Raw genomic sequence first — 18,415 nt, 5'->3', positions numbered from 1 at the left:
ACCCAGGTATAAACCTTCACACACTGACAAGGTCCACAACCTGCTTTTGTGTCACCAGATTCCCCTGTGAACCTAATTTTAAATGACGGAAGAGTAGTGCTGTGTTCTGCTTTAAACCTTTAAACCTTAACTTTTCAAGTAAAAAATAAAACATTCTGTTCTCTTTCAGCCAATGGGAGATCCAGCCTGCTTCTCCCTTCTCCATTGTGGGAAATAATAATCTCTACCCTGGTTTAACTGTAACCCTAAACTAGCCTGACTCCATGGCTGGTCAGTTTAGACTCTTAGACCTGTCTTCTGAACCTCTTTGTGATCAAACACACTGCTCTCTTCACCTTCTGGAATCCTGCTGCACTTTTTTGCTGTCTGTACACCCTCAGTGCTAGGGGTTGTGGGTTCAAATCCCAGGGGGTGCACTGCTGCATTCTTGAATAAGACACTTCACTTAGGTGTTTTTATAAAATGCTCAGCTGTATAAATGGATACAATACCTACTTCTATATGGTGTTTTATTATGGTCTGCGCTGTTCATTTCTTTACTTGTTTATGTTAACTCATAACCGTTGTGCCTATGGTCTTGTAGAGCAAAGCCTACTCTGCTCGTAGGCCATTGACTGATCCACTGATCAGACCACTAGCTTATATCAGTTTTGAACAGTTTTTATTTATCAAAACACAACAAACTCACAAACAAAAGATTGCAAACTGTACTTCCTGCAAGAAAAAGAATGATACTTTGTTAGGTCTTTAAAACAAGGTCACAACATAACAATTCTAATGCAGTTTGTTGTTAATATTATTACAAATGGAGGGTTATGCAAATGGTGAAAATCAGTATTTGACCAAGCAGTTCAGCCAATAAGTAAAATAATTATTCATAACCCCCAACTTGCAAGTGATTTCTCTAAGAACATAGGTCAGCAAACTATGGCCCGTGAACCTTTCTGAGTGGCCCACAGCTCACTTCTGTTGGAATCTCAAGGGTCACTTTTTGCATCAGATTTTGAAAATCTTCTGCCTGTGGCCTCTACTTGTTAGCTCTGCTGCTCTATCTCAGCACTAACGGTCAATTGCAGAACAACACCTATTGCACGTTGCTTTTTACTTGTAGCCTATGAGACGTCAGCTTTGGCCAAGGTTACATACGCCTGTGCTACAACTGATTCTTACTGTAAATTCATCTGGACTTTTGTTGCCTACTGTGATTGGCTCAGTCACGCAAATGACTTGCAGTGTATGCTATCTTGTTTGAAAGCAGGTAATAATTTCAAATGGTTCTAAAAGTAATAACTGACCAGAGGCTAACTGTAAGTTATTCCTGCCATGTCAAAAAAAGAAAGATTGATGCAGAGGGTCAAAAATTCAACGACAAATGGTCAGAAGAGTACTTTTATGTCCCTTGGAAAGAAAAGGTAATGTCTTATCTGTCAGGAATAAATACAATGCAACCTGCACTTAAATCTGTCTCTCTGAACCCCGGATGTCACAGAAAAATGGGAGTCTATATCCCTAAAAATGCACCCTAAGCGGGAAAGACATTTCTAAGAGAGGTATCTTTTACCTAGGAAACCCAAGATCCGTAAAAAGATTAATTGCACGCTTTCTCTAGCAAAGTTCAAATACTTAGCTCCAGTCAGGTTTGGTTTGGATGATCATGACGTAGGAGCTCTCAGCTGGCGCAAGCTTAAGGTCCTGACTCTTCCAGACTACTGTCTCTCCTCTCCTTGTTTCTTCTCTTTCTCTGTCCTTATATTGATCTTATATTGTGTGTTTCTGTACCGTTCCTTGACCATCATTAACCCACAACCCACTAGGTATACCAAGGTAAACTTTAAAATTGTTTGCTCAAGGGACCACCACCAAAATCAAAAAGTAATTTAATGTTTAAAATATTACATAAGAATATAAGGAAGGCTACAAATCAGAGAAAGTCATTCAGTCCTCCTTTCGTGCTTTGTTTTAGTAGTTCAGTGATCAGATGATCTCATCCAGCTGTTCCTTGAAAGAAGCTAAGGTATCAGCTTTGATAGCATGGCAAGGTATCTTGTTCCAAACTCCCACAAATTTACCCAGATATTCTCCATAATCGTTAAAGCTTTCAAAGACTTCACTATTTAAGGTCTGAAACACAAATATAAACTATGAACTGTATTGGACCATTTCATTTTTATCCATCTTTCTCTGACTGTAGCAAATAAACCATGTTTAAAGAAAAATCCCACAGGGTAATACACAAATAGTATATGCAAAGTTTATACTTTTTCTATATCAGCTTCCAATATTGCAGGTCTTTAAAAGAGATTTAAAATAACATTGTTAAAACAGTTTTGTATCACATTTTACAACAGCCAGTTCCACTCAGTAAAATACATTTCCTTACGGAATTAATAAAGTATTATCTCTCAGTCAAGCAAAAAAAAAAACGATTTAAGCTAGAAAGAGCTGTCCCATTAAACAGAAGATAATAAGATGTTATTTCTTAAAAGGAAGTTTTTTTAAATTGGCTTTCCGGAGACCGACCGCCAATTTCAGTCATAAGTAGAAGGGACGGGTAATCATATTGTACTTATTCGCAGTTCAAGAAAAAGGAGTACAAGGAACGCTTTTCATACTCCATCTTTACAAAAGCCATGTAACTATTGGACGCCATTTTTCTTACTGGCACCAGCGGCGCAGGCGCCATCTTTGTTCTAAAGGCACAGAGAGACGAGGAAGAGCCGACGGAGAGAGAAGAGTGGTGTGTTCTCTTGGGGGGCACGAGTATATAATATTTGTTTTTAAATATTCCGGGTAACTACATCGTTATTTAACTAAACTATGGCGTATGGTATTGGTATTTTTGTTTGTTGTTGGAGACTGTAAGGCAACGTGAAGATGTTTGTTTAGTTTGCTTTGCGGGCCCGGAAGGCCTTTTTTTTTTGTTGTGAGTGAGGTTCAATTACCTTAAGACCTAAAAAATTACAGTATGACAGTTCATATTTGTGCTCGTCAGCGCTGTTATGTGGAATAGGAGAGTTTTCTGGTTACGGTGTGTAAAAAGATGCTTAGTTACTTTATAAAAGACGTTTAGTGATCAGGATGTGTCCGGGTAAACAAAACAACAGGCTAAATTAATTGTTAACGTATGTTTACAGCGGGAATCTAAATTATTAATTGTAACAAGGTGTTTAAATGCACCTTGCAGTATAGTGGATAAAAGACACCCATTGTCTTTAAACCCCGGTAAATCTTACTCCTTAAAAGAATGGGCTCTAATGGCTCCGTCTGGCGAGGTCTCACTCCATTATACAGTGCCTTACAGTAAGAGGGTTTTCATCATGGACGCTCAGACACGGTATCAGTAGCTACAAAATACATTAATTTACAATATTCTAACTTAATTGTTTGGGAAATCACTTTATATACATATAGTTAAGGCTTAAATGGGAAATGTTTTTAATGTAGTTAAGGCTTAAATGTTTTATCATATTCCCCATATCAATCTCCATATTCATAATATTAGTCCTGTTATCATCGAAGTGGTCTCTCACGACTTGTACTTTTCACACAGACTACATATGTTAAGGCATGTCTAGCGTTTTCTTTTGTTCTGTTACTATATTACTTGTTACTATTCTACAGTCAGGTTATAGCAATATGGAAAATGCACAGAATGACCTTAGAAATTCAATTTGCAGTTTGTTGCATAATCAAAGGATTATACAACATGAAGCGCTAACTGATTGGCCTGGTTGAATATTATGTGAGTGGCTGTGAAGAACCATTTTTGTGAATATCTTTGTTTCTAAAAAACTGCACAAAATGATATGTGAAGTTTCTAGAAATGGCTAAAGCTCACATCTCTAAAGTGTGAAGTGAAGGTGCCTGTGGGAGGTGCGTGTTCGTGCATCTGCATGTGCAGAGTTGACCTGTGCACCACAAACAAGGCTGCTGTTATCCAAATCAAGGCAACTGTAACACAAGTCACCCTCACTGGGCCGAATGACTGCAGCTTGCAAGTCAACATTGACAAATTGGGAAGCGGTATTGTTTTATATTCATATTCCCACCATGGGAAACTGGAAACAGTTTTCCCAGTTCTGTCTCAGTTGCTGGCCGGGTGTGCACAGTAGAACCTGAGGATCAGCAACACTTTGGTCTCAGTCGCATGTTGGCGTGAGGGCTCCTTTTATTGGCAGGTTTTGGAGTTGCCTTGATGTCGCCATATCAGCCTCACAGCACCAAGACACCAAGAGAATTAGTGTCGTGTACCAACCTGGATGTCGCACAGGCAGGCACCTGTGGGAATACACTGGTTAACATTAACCAGCACCAAAGAACGTGGCTGATCTGTCAGTTTCTTTACAGATTGAAAATAGGAAAACCCCAGTATTTTGTGAAGCCTTTGCAGTGCCATTAGCATACTTGTGTTTGAGTAGACATGGGGTCACCAGACCTAAACCCCACGTTATTACCCATATCATACGGTCACTTCAGAAACCTTTTTTGACCTAGAGTTGTTTGCAAAAGCTTAATAAACCAGATGTTATCCTTTCTCATCTTCACCTAGAATCTGGTTTTGTACTTTCAAAATGTCCCTGCAACCCAAAGTGTTGCAGTAGATTATTGTTCCTCCTTATGTTTATGTGACTAAACGCTGTATCAAAATCAAGCCAAATGAGGGCAGTATTGTACCAAACTGAATGTACCTTATAAGATGTATAGTAGCTCAGTTAGACCTTTTTATCCTCACAGGTTAGTATTCTAAAATGACTGCGTTACATAAAGCCTGCAGCTGGAGCTGGCCCTGAACATTTTTAGAATACCAAAAATGTCAGTCTCTTCTCATAAAAAAAATTAACCTTGCACTTTAATCAGCCTCAATTCAGGTTTTTTTTTTAAATATCATCCCTTGCATTTATGATTAACTTGTATTAAGCAGTAAAATAACTAGAAAGAAAATGAATGCTGTTCAGTTTTCTTCAGCTTCTTGAACTAGATTTAAAACAATACTTGTGCAGTTCATAATTTTACAATTTAAACAATTTGTGTACAGTGTTGTTGTATTTATGAAGTATATTTTGACAGTATTATAAGGAAAGTATACAGCATTTTAAGATTATATCAAGGTGTATTTTTTAATTAGAGATTTAAAAAATACCGTATAACCATATTTCCTTATGGCTTTTTTTACAGCAGGAGTTTATCTATCCAATCTCATTGTTTGTTATTCAGACAATATGACACATGCATGGTTTTAGTAATTTTCATTGTAACACTATCAATACTTGATAGATGCTGTAAGTAAATATGGTTAAATTGGAATTTTTAAGAAAGCCATGTTGACAAGCTGGGAGAAGTACTAAAAAGGTTATTGGATTAAAAGCTATAGCAAGGTCATCGTTTTTCAAAAGCATGGATAATTCCCCCATTTCCCATGGGGGAAGGGAACAGTCCTTCCGTATAGTCTTACATCACAGTTCCTGACCTAAATTTTCAAAGAGGGGGAGTTTGTCTTCTTTCTTTCTTGATTTAGGTAAAGAAGCAACTAATTCACCAAGCCGGAAGATTTCTGGATCGGAAATATATTTGTTTTTTTTAAAAAAAATCAAATTTCATTATGCAGAAGACGGCTGATTTCTTTGGCTTTTTTGGCTGCTGTGAAACCATGGCAGTTTCCCTACCCCGTTTCTCTATCCTTCACTGGACACTGTAGTGGAAGATTTTTTTTTCTGGCCTCTCCTCCCCACCCCTCCCCCCTCTCAGTACTGAATTGTTTTCCTGGCCGTCTTCTGGGATCCCACTCGAGAGGAAATTTCTATTTCAGCCTGTACCCTACAACCCACCTCGCCCCCCTACACACAAAAATAAAAAAGGACTTGCCCCATCCATCTCTAGTGATGTGCAGTCTGATGTGAAGCTGTGTATCGGAGAGGGGAAGTAAAGCAAGTGTCTCTGGCCCTGTTCGTTGTAACTCATGGAGTGAGTGTTCCTTCAGGACCTGCAGGACACATCGAGTGGAAGTGGGTGAAGAAAGGAAGGACCCACTCAGCCACACCAGGTAAAAAAGGGGTGTGTCTCATCTTTCTCTGGTTAGGTGTGGGGATCTCTCATTAATTAATGTTAATGAATATATGACACCCTTGATTGTATGTATGCCAGGTGAATCTAACAGCCCTAGATTCATCTTTTCTTTTGTATATTGAAAGCTTTCCCCTTTTCCAATTTCATGTTTTACCTTTATATCCTGCCTTAAACCATTGGGCAGCGCCTATTGAAGGTTTAAAAAAAACTCTTTTGGCTTTGCCAGAATCTCCATTGAAGGTCAGTGCACTCCACCTTAGGCTGTTTGCAAAAACAGAGCTGAGAAATTTAATTGTTGGCTGTGCTTTTAAAAAGTGTGGTCTAACCTGAACTGATAGAAGCATTATTATTATTTGTTTTTGTGTGATTGTGGTGACAGTGCTAACAGCAGACTATCTGAATAATATACTTCAGAACATTTATCTTTACCCATGAGCAGGGGAGATTCCTGCGGGCCTTGTTCTTGAAGAGACGCGACCCAAGAGAAGATCACCGTCGTTAGAAAAATAACTCAGACCAGCAAGGAAGAAGCCACAGTTATATTTCGTATCTGCTTGAGCATGTCTAACCAAGGAGATGACTGCTATTTCTACTACTATTCCACCTGCGTGAAGGTAAGATGAGTGGGGTACTTGCCATAGTGATAATGCGAAAAGCTACTCGTATGCTTTCTGTAAATTTGAAAAATACAGTTTTGATTGTCCAGGCCTGGGATGTATTGATTTTGGAAATTTTATTTTCATATATTATCATTTTAAGTAGATTATAAGTCTTCTGCTCTTGTGCAAGTTTGTAAGTGCATGTAAACGTTCATTTGGTCCCTGTAGGACTGTTGGTCTCCCTGGGTTACAGAGAGCTCTTTGTTTTAATTGCTGGCCCTTTGAGCACCTGATGCATTTTGTACTGCCCTAGGTGCTACTTTATATGGCCAGATAGAAAACAGTGGAAAATACATTTCTTACAGTGTCCTTTATGGTGCACAAACCTTTATCATGCACTCTTTATCACTCAGGCCTACATTAGGTGATTTTGGTGATGTAATAAAGAGAACTGTCATTGGGTGTTGTTCTCTAGGGTCAGAACCAATGTGAAAGCATTAAATCCTGGAATGATTGCCAAGAGTTTAGCTGGGCTAGCTACATTTTATATTCCAGAATTCATCAGGATTCATTAGCTCGGTGGGGCTTATATTTTCAAATACAGATGTCTATAACTGTGACATTATTCAGTTAAGAATAAATAAATATTTATCATTTCCAGTTCAAGAGAAAAGCAGTAAATCAATGATGTACTACAATGGTGGCCCACACTGTTTTTAAATGATAGAAGGTCATAGTTTTTAACAAAGGCTGAAACTTACAATCAGGCTGAGGTTCTCAAGTAAAATTTTATTAAAATGGGAGGGTGGACTAGCGAATGGGTATAATTGAATGGGTAGTGTTTGCTACCCTTTTCAAAGACTTTTAAAATTCAGATTTAGTGGTTAAATGTAGTTAAGCTTTATGTGCACTTCATACAAAAATGTGACTCATCTATTTCAGCCTGTAATGGCATGTTCCCATTGCAAAAAAAACCTCCAGTTCCTACACATTTTAGATCAATCCTTGGTCACAGCTTTGAAATTTCCACAAATATAGCCTTCTGCATAGCATTTGTTTTGTTTGGATGAAGTGTGTGTCTGGAAGGCATTTTAAAAGTGGTGCGACTCAAACCACTGTCGTAATGGCGCTCCTTGCAGGGTGACAGCTGTTCCTTCCGACACTGCGAAGCTGCCATGGGCAGCGAGGTTGTGTGCACCCTCTGGCAGGAGAGCCGCTGCTTTCGCAAGATCTGCAAGTTCCGCCACACGGAGATTGAGGTGAGTCCCCCTGTGCTCCCTGTCTCCAGATTTCACATTCCTGTTGATGTGCTGCTGCTGCCTCCAACTTCCTATGGATTAATGCTCCTGCATAGCATATATAATCTTGACTTTTCTTTAACAGAAAAGGGAAGCATTTTTTGAATATGTTTTTGCATTTTTTTCACCCTGCAGAAAAAACGAAGTGAGATTCCCTGTTACTGGGAGAACCAGTCTGCTGGTTGTCAGAAAGCGAACTGTGCCTTTCACCACGACAAGCCCCGGGTCATTGACGGAATATTCCTTCCTCCAAGTAAAGGTGACCTGCTGCTTTTTTATGAACAGCATAGTGTTTGCTTATTCGGGCACTGTTTTCTTTTCCAGCATGTTTGATGTTGAGGACATCTGAAGCGTTCATCCTGCGTGTCCAAATGACTAGGCAGTAAAGATGATTTCCTTTTCATAGATTTTTTTTTTTATTGTGGCTAAACTGCCATCACAGTTTTTTTGAAGACCCATCACTGGTATTGGAGGTGAGTGATTGGATTTTTTTCATTTCTTGTATTTTTTCTTGTGATGGTGCAGGTCCTGTCTTGAGGAAGGAGGAAGCTGGAGAGGAGGCCTCTGGGGCTGCTGTCCCCCCAACCCCAGCCCCATCTGCGCTCCCGAACCCAGCCAACCCCCAGCTCCGAGGAGTCATCAAGGCGGATAATTCAGAGAATGTCCCGAGCCCCACTCACCCACCAGTGGTCATCAACCCAGCTGACGACGAAGACGAGGATGACGAAGGTAACATTGGGGATACACTGTGCACCGTGTGAGAGTGCACAGATCAGACAGCTGCATAGGATGGTTCATGTCTCTTTTGCCTCGTATTTTATCCTTTGAGAAATTGCTAGACCGAATGCTTGAATCAGTAAGCAGTTAAATACACAAAAGAGCAAGATAAGGCAAACAGCCTCCTGTCAATTATAACCTTTATGTTTGTAATGTGCACGTTGTACATCTAATTTGCAAACATTTCATTTTGTAGTTTTAAAGTGGTTTTGATTTCCTGGAGTATTTTTTAAGTTGTGGGTTGTGATTAAGCTTGTTTGGGTTCAGAACAAGCTGAATAGCCACTTTGTCATAGCAAAAACGTAGACCTGACATCTTTTAAGAAATGGCTGGGTAAGATCCTAGGATGAATAAGTTGTTAACAATTAAGCAGGCTAGATGGGCTGAGTGACCTCTTATCATTTTTATTCTTGCTTATGTCGTTAGAGGCAGATATTGATACTCGGCAGTGAATGTTAGACATCAACATGTCTTTGTATGGAATGTTTCAAGGATAGTTCTTTACGTTTTGACATTTTGTGCTCCTCTGCTACCGTACAGATCAAATCTCGGAGGAAGGTGAAGAGCTTAAAGCTGGATCAGATTCGTCGAAGTTGACATCACCAAGGAAACTGGTCTCCAGCAAAGGCATGAGAATGTTCTGGTTTGCAAACTACCATTGCATGCTACCTTTCTTGACCTTCTGCACTGTTATAAAAAGTATTTCCCTGCATCAATTTACATTTTTAAACAACTTAATTAAATGTTTTGTTTAGCAGCCTAAAAAAGGGTTTGTAATAAAATGTGAACCAAAGAAAGGAGTCATAACATTTAGAAGACACAGTTGCCTTTTGGTCCAGTGTAAGTAAATTAAATGAACTGCATTAAACAAAAATGACTGGGTACACTGGGTGTTTTCATAGTTACTTAACACTACTATGAATTTAATGTTGGAATTAGATTGGTGCTAATCAGCATCCATAAACTCATAGTTATGTGTTTAAACATTTGTTAACAAATTTTGTAATTACTTTTTTTTTTAATTCAGACTCCCAATTAGGACTGATCATAGACTACCTAATGTTATTTAATGTAAACAAGTCTTGCAGATCTTGATGTGTTAAACCATCCAGTTAAGTCTTTTTTTTTTTTTGCTTTTCAGATGATTCATTGAACTTTGGCATTAAAACACTTGAAGAAATACGGTTGAGGAAAGCACTCAAGGCAAATTTAAAGAAAGCTGGTAATTATATTTTGAAATGCTCTGTGTTGTCTTTCACATTTTACTTGCATTAAATTTAATTTCTTTCTGTATGATTTATCTGTTTTCTTCTTTGCATTTGCAAATGTGAATTTATTTTATTTGAAAACTAGTTCACTTCCAAAGAAGCACGCATGTAGAAAATTCCAGAGAAATGAATTGATCTAGTTAGATTTGGACTGATCTTTACCCAAATCACGCAGGTTTTACCTCAGAGAGTCTTCCCCAGTCAGCTACAGTTCTTTCCCAAACTGCCCAGCAGAAGAATGGAAACAGTCTGGAAAAGGAGAATGTGAGGACTGTGCTGAGACTATTTCCATCCACTGAGGAAGGTAAATTTATAATCAGCATTTTTATTTGTGTTTGTGGTGTTTCTAAGCATTGGTGCATCACTGATCCTTGACCACTGAGGTCTGAAAGATGAAGGTAAAATGGTACTACTATAATGCACTGTTTAATATTATAAAAAAAATAATTGTGAAATTCATAAATTAGTTTGACTAGGCTACTAAAAGCTGCATTAAGGCCCAAGGACTGGAGCTATAAATGTTTTTACAAAAGTCTTATCAAGAGTCATATTTGGCATCTATCCTCGGTTACGTTAGCATTTATTTCTCTACATCTGAAGATGATAATGTGATTCTCACTGCAGACTGATGCTTATCTTATCTGGAAGAAACTACACCATCTTGGGCTGCAGTGGTGACTCTTGTGTAGATAAAGAAACGTATATTTAAACATCGGTAGCTGAGTTGAATTCACTATAATTTTGCTTGACATTTGTATCTTTGGAACATGTAGAGATTAAATAGCTGATAGTGGTTAACCTTCGTGTAGTTGTAACACAATATGCCACTTTACTTCCCTTGATTAAAGCAGCAGAATTACAACTATTTACTGTAATGTTTCTGTGCTTTTTTTTCCAGTGGGTGTTTGTCATACACGTCTGGAATGAAACTAATTTTGGTACTGCATTGAAGGTGCAGCTCTTGATTTACTGTATTTTTCTTCCTGTGACAGGTGTCCCAGTCAAGGGTGACGTGCCTGTTAAGCGTAACATTGCTGAGAGGCTTGGGAAGCGAAAGGCTGCCCTGATGGGAGACGTGACAGTCCTTGTGAATAAAGGTACAGTGTGGCAGTTCACACCTTACTGGTTAAATGTGCACAGAGCAGGTAGACCAATATCAAACCATACTTACTGGCTCATTGTGCACAGCGTAGGAAGACCATGCTGAAGGATCGAGGTACTGTGATTTATTGTATGCAATGGTACCCTAATCACTGTAATCTTTAAGCTTAAGTGTTGATAGCTGAGTTTTAAAAACCTGTTCAGGTTCACCTTGTGGGTTGAACTCAAATCAAAGGCATGGGAGAACAAAGGGCCATGCATTGTGTGCTCAGTAATATATAAGAGCCTGACAGGACCATTTTCAAGATCACAGGTAACCAGTCAACAATGACAACTTTTGTGACCTCAGTGTCTTGCCTAGGAAATGGCATTCTACTTTTAGGGGAAATGTGTTACTAGATAGTATCACTATAATCTGTTCACATGATGCTGTTTTAGCCTTATGGTGTATCCATTCTTTAGTTTTTTGGTCAGTAGAAATCTTCCAGTCACAGGGCATCATCCTGGCTGCAGAAATTATGCCCTACATGGTCTGTCTGAACTGTTCATTTCAGCCTGGGCAAATGTACAGATTTTGCATTTCTGTGTTAAATGTGGGGGTCAACCCTGCGATACCTTGTGTACAGGGTTTGCATGTTCTCTCCATGACTATGTGGAATTGTTCCGTATACTCCAGTTTCTTCCTGCATTCCAGACTGATACAGATTTCCTTAACCTTTCTAAATAGTCCTCTCGTGTGTGTGCCCAGCCATAGGCTGGTGACAAAAACAGACAGATGTTAAATAGGTAAATTCTCAGAAGAAAAGACTTAAGCAATTAATTTTTAAGTGCATGAAATATACATCTAAAGTTAAAATTTTAACCTTACTTCTTGTTTAAAATGTACAGTAGTGGAGGTGTTCAGACAAAAGCTTATGTTTTGATGTTTTTTCTCTGTAGAACTGGCTGTTGTAAGTGACCTGCCCCTGAAACGCAGTCTGGCTGACCGCCTAGGCAGGAAAGTGAACTGTACGGATGACAGTGCTGATATTCTTCCACCAAAAGGTAAGGAGTTATTATTGCACTATTTCTGCTTTGTCTTTGTTTTGATTTCAAATTCCTATTGGAACTGGGACTATTTTTTTTAATTCCTATTTTGGAATTTAATTTGAATAATTATGAATCAAATTTAGGATACAAGTGTAAATGGAATTGAATAAGAAGAACTGATCCAAGCACTTCTGTCCAGGGCTTCTGTTATTCTAAATACGCTAGAAAAAGCACTTAGCAATTATTAATTCATAATTGAAATGGGATCGTTGCTTTACTTAATTTTTAAAATCTGCTTTTCTTCTAATTCATTTTTTAGTTCCAAAACCAGTACGAGAGAGACTGGGTTTACCTGTTGAACATGCTACTTCTGAAATGGGTAAGCTGGAAAGAACTTTCACAAGTATGAAAAAACTGAGATATAAAATACAAATTGTTAGGTACCCCAAAATAAAAGCATATATAGTTACAGAAAATTACTTTTGTTTTACCACTGTGTACATAATCCAGCTTTCATGATATAGAGAGATCTTTCAAAGCCTGTCAGTAAATTATTGATATTATCAGGCCAATGAGAATTGTTTTATTCGTAGAATGTATAATGGTGTATATGAAAACAGTTTTACACCACAACCACTAATACAGCATTTGTAGACCATGTTGTCCCAAGTATCCCACTTTCTGCAGGGATTTTATAGTGTGTGTGTAAACCCAGTGCCTGATTGGACAAGAGTCAGTCCTCGAAGCACTAACAGGCTCGTTTGAAGGTGGAGGATTACACTGTACTGATGATGTGTGGCACATTGGCAGTGTGCCTTGATACAAGTGTTTTGAAAGTGGTACTATACAATGAACTGTCTAAACAACAAGTAGGATACTATATTTTAATTTCCCTGCAGTCCTTTGTGACTATTGAGAAGTGCTGTTATTTTTTATGTTTTTCTCATGTTTATTATTTTGCCAAAATTAGCATTCTATAATACTAACATAAATAATGAACTCATCTTAAATTCTTGGCCATGCCAGATTGCGGTGGTCAGGGCATGTCAACAGGTGAGATCCGCATTAAGACTCTGGAGGAGATCAGACAGGAGAAAGCAGCCAAGGCACAGATGGGAGGAGAGAAGACCCAACCTGAGCAAGCCCCGGCCAAGGTATCCATCCCCAATAAAAAGACTATCAAGGCCCCAGCCAACGCTTATATCAAAACCTTCTCGGAAATCCTGCATGCCAAGAACCAAAAGCAGACAGAAGAGCAGAGCAAGGCAGCCAAGGACAACTCATCTGATCCTCTTTCAACCCCTGTGGAGAAGGAAGCAGCCCCAGAAGTACAAGCTCCGGGGAAAGGGGCTCCCGCACAAGGAGAAGTGAGGGTTAAAACCTTGGAAGAAATCCGCAGAGAAAAGGCAGCTCGGATGCAGAATAAATTGGAGAACGCTGGAAATCAAGAGAAGAGTGTGACTACTAGTGAAGATGGAGCACCCGAGCCAACAAGGAGGAGAATACTGCGCATTAACAAATCTGCAGGTAATGACTTTTTAAGTTTTTTATCCTAATTAAACTCCAGTATGGTTTTCAGTCATCTTTGTAGCTCAAGAAAAGTTAGGTTAGCAGCAATTTGTCTTTGTGTTCACAGATTCAGAGCCACCACAAGCAAAACTTGGTTGCATTTATGTTGAAATAATCCATATCTCTTTCAAACATTATAAAAAAGAAAATTCAAAGGTTTGAAAAGCTGTGAAAGTTTTTTCCAAAAGACATTTGCCTTTAAGTTTGCTCATTCCAGTGTGTTCTCACCATTTCTCAGGAGCAGCCTGTAAAGAGGAGAAGAAAACTGCAGAACTGACAGAAAAAAATAAAAATCCCCCTGTGCAGGTAGGAAAGAGTTGAGCTCTGCTATTTGTTTTGTCTCTTCTTTGGCGAGACATTAAACCCATTTTTGCATCCCCCTCTCTCAGACAGGGATGACAAATGGTAAGGGCGATCAGCCAGTGGAGAAGGTGCAGGTGAAGAGCTTTGAAGAGATCATGCGAGAGAAGAGACTTCGCAGACAGCAGGTAGAGTCAGCGGCCTGCCCTCCACAACCTATGGAGGCTTCTCCTTCGTCTGTGAAACAAGAAGAGGCCCTGCAAGCACAAGCTCCACAGACCGAGCGATCACCCATTTCAGTCAGGCAGAGAGCAAGTAAAGCATGTGCCCCCCAGCATGTGCCAACCTCCGGCCAACAGAAAACCTCACCACCAGGCCCTTCCAAACCACGCATAACCCTCAGAAAAAAAGAGACTGTGCCTGTCCCAAAAAAGGAGCAAGGACCTGTGGCTGTTGAGCAGAAAGACTCTCATTCTCCCGAGGATTCAGCTACTACTTCAAAACAGACAGCCATCTCGCCTGTTATGGATGGCCAGGGAGGCTCTTCTGCAGCCCAGGTCCCAGAAGCCGGAACACTTTCCTCAGCTGAAAGCCCTGGAATCTCTTCCCCATTAACCCCTAATCCAGAGCCTCAGGCTGAGAAGTCAGAAGAACCTGCAGCTAAAAGATCCACCACACATACACCGGAACCAAAAGGTAGTACTGATTTGGTGCCGTGTTGACATTGTGCAGAGTTGCACGTTATCAGTTTTTTGATAATTTTGGTGTTTAACAACTAATTCCAAAAACTTTGTCTCATCCTTCTCTTTCTTATAAACATTTCAGTGAGGCCCAAGTTGAATGTGAAGCCGTCAGTGGTAAAACCAGCTACCCCAGTTAGACTTGGCCAAAAGCGCAAAGTGCCCGAGAGCCACCGCTCTGCAGTTGCGGCCGTCAAGCCTCTGAATAGCGCCCCCGCAGCATCGGAGGAGCAAGAGCAGGATCTGCTATGCAGGTGGCCTGAGGTGAGAGCAAGCAACTACTTCACTCTTTTTTTCGTAGTTTCGGCGAAAACAGGAAAGGATTAATTACTAAATATTTTTAATTAAATATTCTTGAGTCAAACTGCAATTTGAAAGTTCTCATTTTCACAGTAATTTTGTTTTCAGACTCCAGCACTCACAGATACAGAGGCTGACCTGACATCATCGCTCCAGAGCCCTCAGATCGCAGAACCTGCAAAGAAAGCCAGGACCCCCGTCCCAGAGTCCCCGCGGCAGGACCCCAGCACCATCCCCCAAGAGGAGCCCGACAAATTGTCTGTCACCCAGTCTCCTGCTACCCCACAGGCAGAGCCTCAGAGACCACCTGCCCCAGAGTGTGAGCTGCCTGTGCCCAAGCCTAGTGCCATCCCAGCAAGAGATACTCTGTCAGTTCCACAGAGGTAAAACTGCACCCCTGATCACAAGCCTTTCATTTTAACGCTGCTTAATCTTGGGACAGTTCAAAATCCCTCTCTGTGTTAAATTTAGTTATATTTAAAAGCACTAATCTTAAATTCTTAAAATGACTTATTTTTTTCCCAGTGCTGAAGTGGACACTCCCTGTTACGGTTTTCTTTCTTGAGAGCATTACTGTCCCTTCCGTCAGGCTTTTAAAAAAATAATGTCCTTCTTTGCTCTAGGTCACATGTTCTTTCTTACTTTAACTTTTCCTTTCTGTGTGCCCACCCCCAGCTCTGCTGCAGTGACGAGCCCGCCACTGCGTGCCGCCCCCCTTGCGAAGACACGCCGGCTGAGCTCGGCGTCCTCGCGGGTCCCAGGAACGGAAGTCGATGACTTTGAGGAGCTGATCAAAGAGTTTGACGATGGCCTGGACAACGAGATCGAGCTGGACCCTGCTAAGGATGACGAGGATCTGCTGCTGGAGCTATCTGAGATGATTGGCAGCTAGGGGCAGGGCAGAGGGTCCTTTTCAGTTTCTCTTTGGACAGCTTAACAGTTGCTACCTTCACTTAGATGAAAAGGGCACTTTTTTAAACAAATTGGCTGGCTTGTGGGTTTTTATTCCCCCTCCCCTGTATTTTACCTTAAAAACGGACTTTTTAATGAAGTTTGGAATGGTTTACCCAACATCCATTGGCGGCCCAATGTTAACATTTTAATGCTAGAACTTCAAATGCAGTACCTCCAGTGTGTCTCCTCAATGGTTTTTACACAATCAGGAGGTATGGTGGTTTGCACTGCATAACGTGAAGTTCAGGGTGCTTTTTTGCTTTTTAAAAAAAAGGTATTGTAAAAAGCAGGGAGATCTTTCTGTTTTTTATTATTTCTTAAGCTCCCTTCTTTTGTCTGTATAGTAGTTGCTACACATTTAACATTTAAATGTCAAGAATTACACACAGTGTTCCCAGAGGGAATTTTTATTGGCTGTATTTGCATTTTTTGTTTACTGGTTCTATGTTAATCTTTCACTGATGGAAAAATGTATAGCATAAAGAAATGTGAGAATTGTGTTGAAATACTGCTTCAAAGAAAACACCATTCATATTCTGTTCATTCTTCAGGTATAGAATGGAAAAGCCTGCTTTAGGAATTGTGACTACTGCCATACAAAGCAGTCTTACACTTACTGTTAGATTCACTATCTTTTTTGTTTAATGCTAATATTGAACATCTTTCAGTGCTACTCATAATCTGACCCACAGCTTGACTGAAACATGTGTTGATGTATATTTGTCTGAATTGTATGCTTGCCATGGGTGTCAAGTGCAGAATAGTTATTTTCACCTTCACCTATTATTCTATATAGGCTAAGAAGACTTTGAGCCTGGAAATAACTGAGATTGTGGAATGGAATAAAACAAGCTAACACTTAATTTTAGGATTTACTGATTAGCATTCACATTTTTTGCACCCAGCCCTGCTGGCTGTCCCCTTGAAGATATTGCTCAACATGGCTTCATATCAAGGTTTGCAGAGCTATTTCCAAAACAAATGGAGTGACTGACCTGTAACTGCTTAATTGCCTGTTATTGCTGAGCACAGTGTGTGATTTGTACTCCATTATATTGTCCTGGAAGACCTCCAAAAAATTTTTATTTGTAAATCTTACTGACTGTACTGTGAACACAATGGTCTTTTACATGTGGGGTAGGATGAAATTTGAAGAAAAAAAAAACAGATACACCTAGTTCAGCCAGGTAAAGGGCTTGTTCTGTTACAATATGTATATCCTTTTAAGTGGAGTCTGTATTAATTACAAAATGAGCACTACTTGAGTGGAATTTATCAGTTTAGAGGGAGGGTACATATCCCCGTTTGGTGGAGTTTGCCATTAAATCTGCTTGGTACTGTCAGCTTGTGCTGATAGGCAAAACTGAGCTAAACTTCTGACAATGGTTATTTTATCTACACATAAAGTAAGGAAATAACTCTCAAGAGTGTCAGCCAACAAAGTCAGTGCAGTTTGTGGATTGGATTTCAGTTCTCTGTTACATAGTGCACACCAGCTCTAGTGCAAAAGCCCTTTTCACACATCACCAGTGCAGCCAGTGTGCAGTCTCTTCCATTCTTTGGAAATACTGTCTGCAGCCTGTTGCATAAGGCATACATCTTCACTTCAAAAAACAATTATAGGATTTGTAGATGATTCATTACATTGGAAGCACTAGAGGATGGAGGGGTTTTGTAACTTTAGCAAACAGGAGATACAAACTAAAAACACAAAAGGCAAACCCAGTTGCTTTAATGTAATTGTGTACTATAATTTACATAATTTAAAGAGTGTCTTAATCTAAAATGTGGTGCTGAAATTCCACTGGGGACCATGTTTTAATTTTTCAAGAGTGTCGTATCATGTTTCATCTCAACATAGTGCTGTGTTCTCCCCCCTGAAAAACTAGTAGTTTATTTTACAATCTTGAAGCTTCTCAGGGATGACTGTCTTTTGTGGAGGGAATATTGTTTCTCATTTTTCTTCTGCACTGTGCTGTGTGAATGAAAGTATATGTACTCTAGTTAAAACATTTCAGTCGGGTGTGTGTCACCAGGCTGTGGATGTTTTCAGAAAGTGAAATAGGTTGTGTTCATGTGAGGGAAACACGTTTATATTTTATTTTTCTCACCATTGACCACAAATCTTAAATGTGGCTATATTGCTACATTTGAGATGTATGGTCTGTTAAGGGGGCTGGACTGGGTTCCTTGTCCTATTTTCTGTGTCAGTTAAATTTCTGTTCTAATTAAATGCCTGTATACCATTTCCAAAATTCACTTATTTGTAAATAAAAAATGCCTTTTTCAAAACCATAGGTTTGTTTGCATTTTCAGTGGCACTCCCATTTATCGCAGATTTTTAATGATAAGCTAGTAAATGGAGGCAAAAACATTCTGTAATTTCTGTCATTATTGATACAAAAACACAAAGACCT

At 39.6% G+C, this 18,415-nt stretch overlaps 1 protein-coding gene across 5 annotated transcripts; it reads left to right on the top strand.

Moving 5' to 3' along the window:
- Positions 1-2,669: 2,669 nt before the first annotated feature.
- On the top strand, positions 2,670-18,293 carry zc3h11a (zinc finger CCCH-type containing 11A). 5 transcript variants are annotated; one of them, XM_088640388.1, is made up of 18 exons: positions 2,670-2,737; positions 5,978-6,040; positions 6,503-6,677; positions 7,802-7,921; positions 8,096-8,219; positions 8,486-8,689; positions 9,278-9,364; positions 9,879-9,959; positions 10,181-10,309; positions 10,998-11,102; positions 12,046-12,150; positions 12,455-12,514; positions 13,162-13,662; positions 13,943-14,010; positions 14,094-14,700; positions 14,830-15,008; positions 15,153-15,427; positions 15,720-18,293. In XM_088640388.1, the coding sequence occupies exons 3-18, from the start codon at positions 6,624-6,626 to the stop codon at positions 15,934-15,936; spliced, it is 2,916 nt and encodes a 971-aa protein (XP_088496514.1). In that variant the 5' UTR covers positions 2,670-2,737; positions 5,978-6,040; positions 6,503-6,623; the 3' UTR covers positions 15,937-18,293. The 5 variants fall into 5 exon arrangements, with proteins under 5 accessions (XP_088496514.1, XP_088496512.1, XP_088496515.1 ...); XM_088640386.1 differs by having other exon boundaries at positions 2,677-2,790; XM_088640389.1 differs by having other exon boundaries at positions 2,677-2,790; positions 6,500-6,677.
- The last annotated feature ends 122 nt before the right edge of the window (positions 18,294-18,415 follow it).

The sequence above is a fragment of the Lepisosteus platostomus genome, chromosome 7 (genome assembly GCF_059453375.1).
Source record: "Lepisosteus platostomus isolate fLepPlt1 chromosome 7, fLepPlt1.hap1, whole genome shotgun sequence".
Lineage (NCBI taxonomy): Eukaryota > Metazoa > Chordata > Actinopteri > Semionotiformes > Lepisosteidae > Lepisosteus > Lepisosteus platostomus.
The sequence above is the reverse complement of the archived record's forward strand: the minus strand, read 5'-3'. Positions and strand labels throughout refer to the sequence as shown.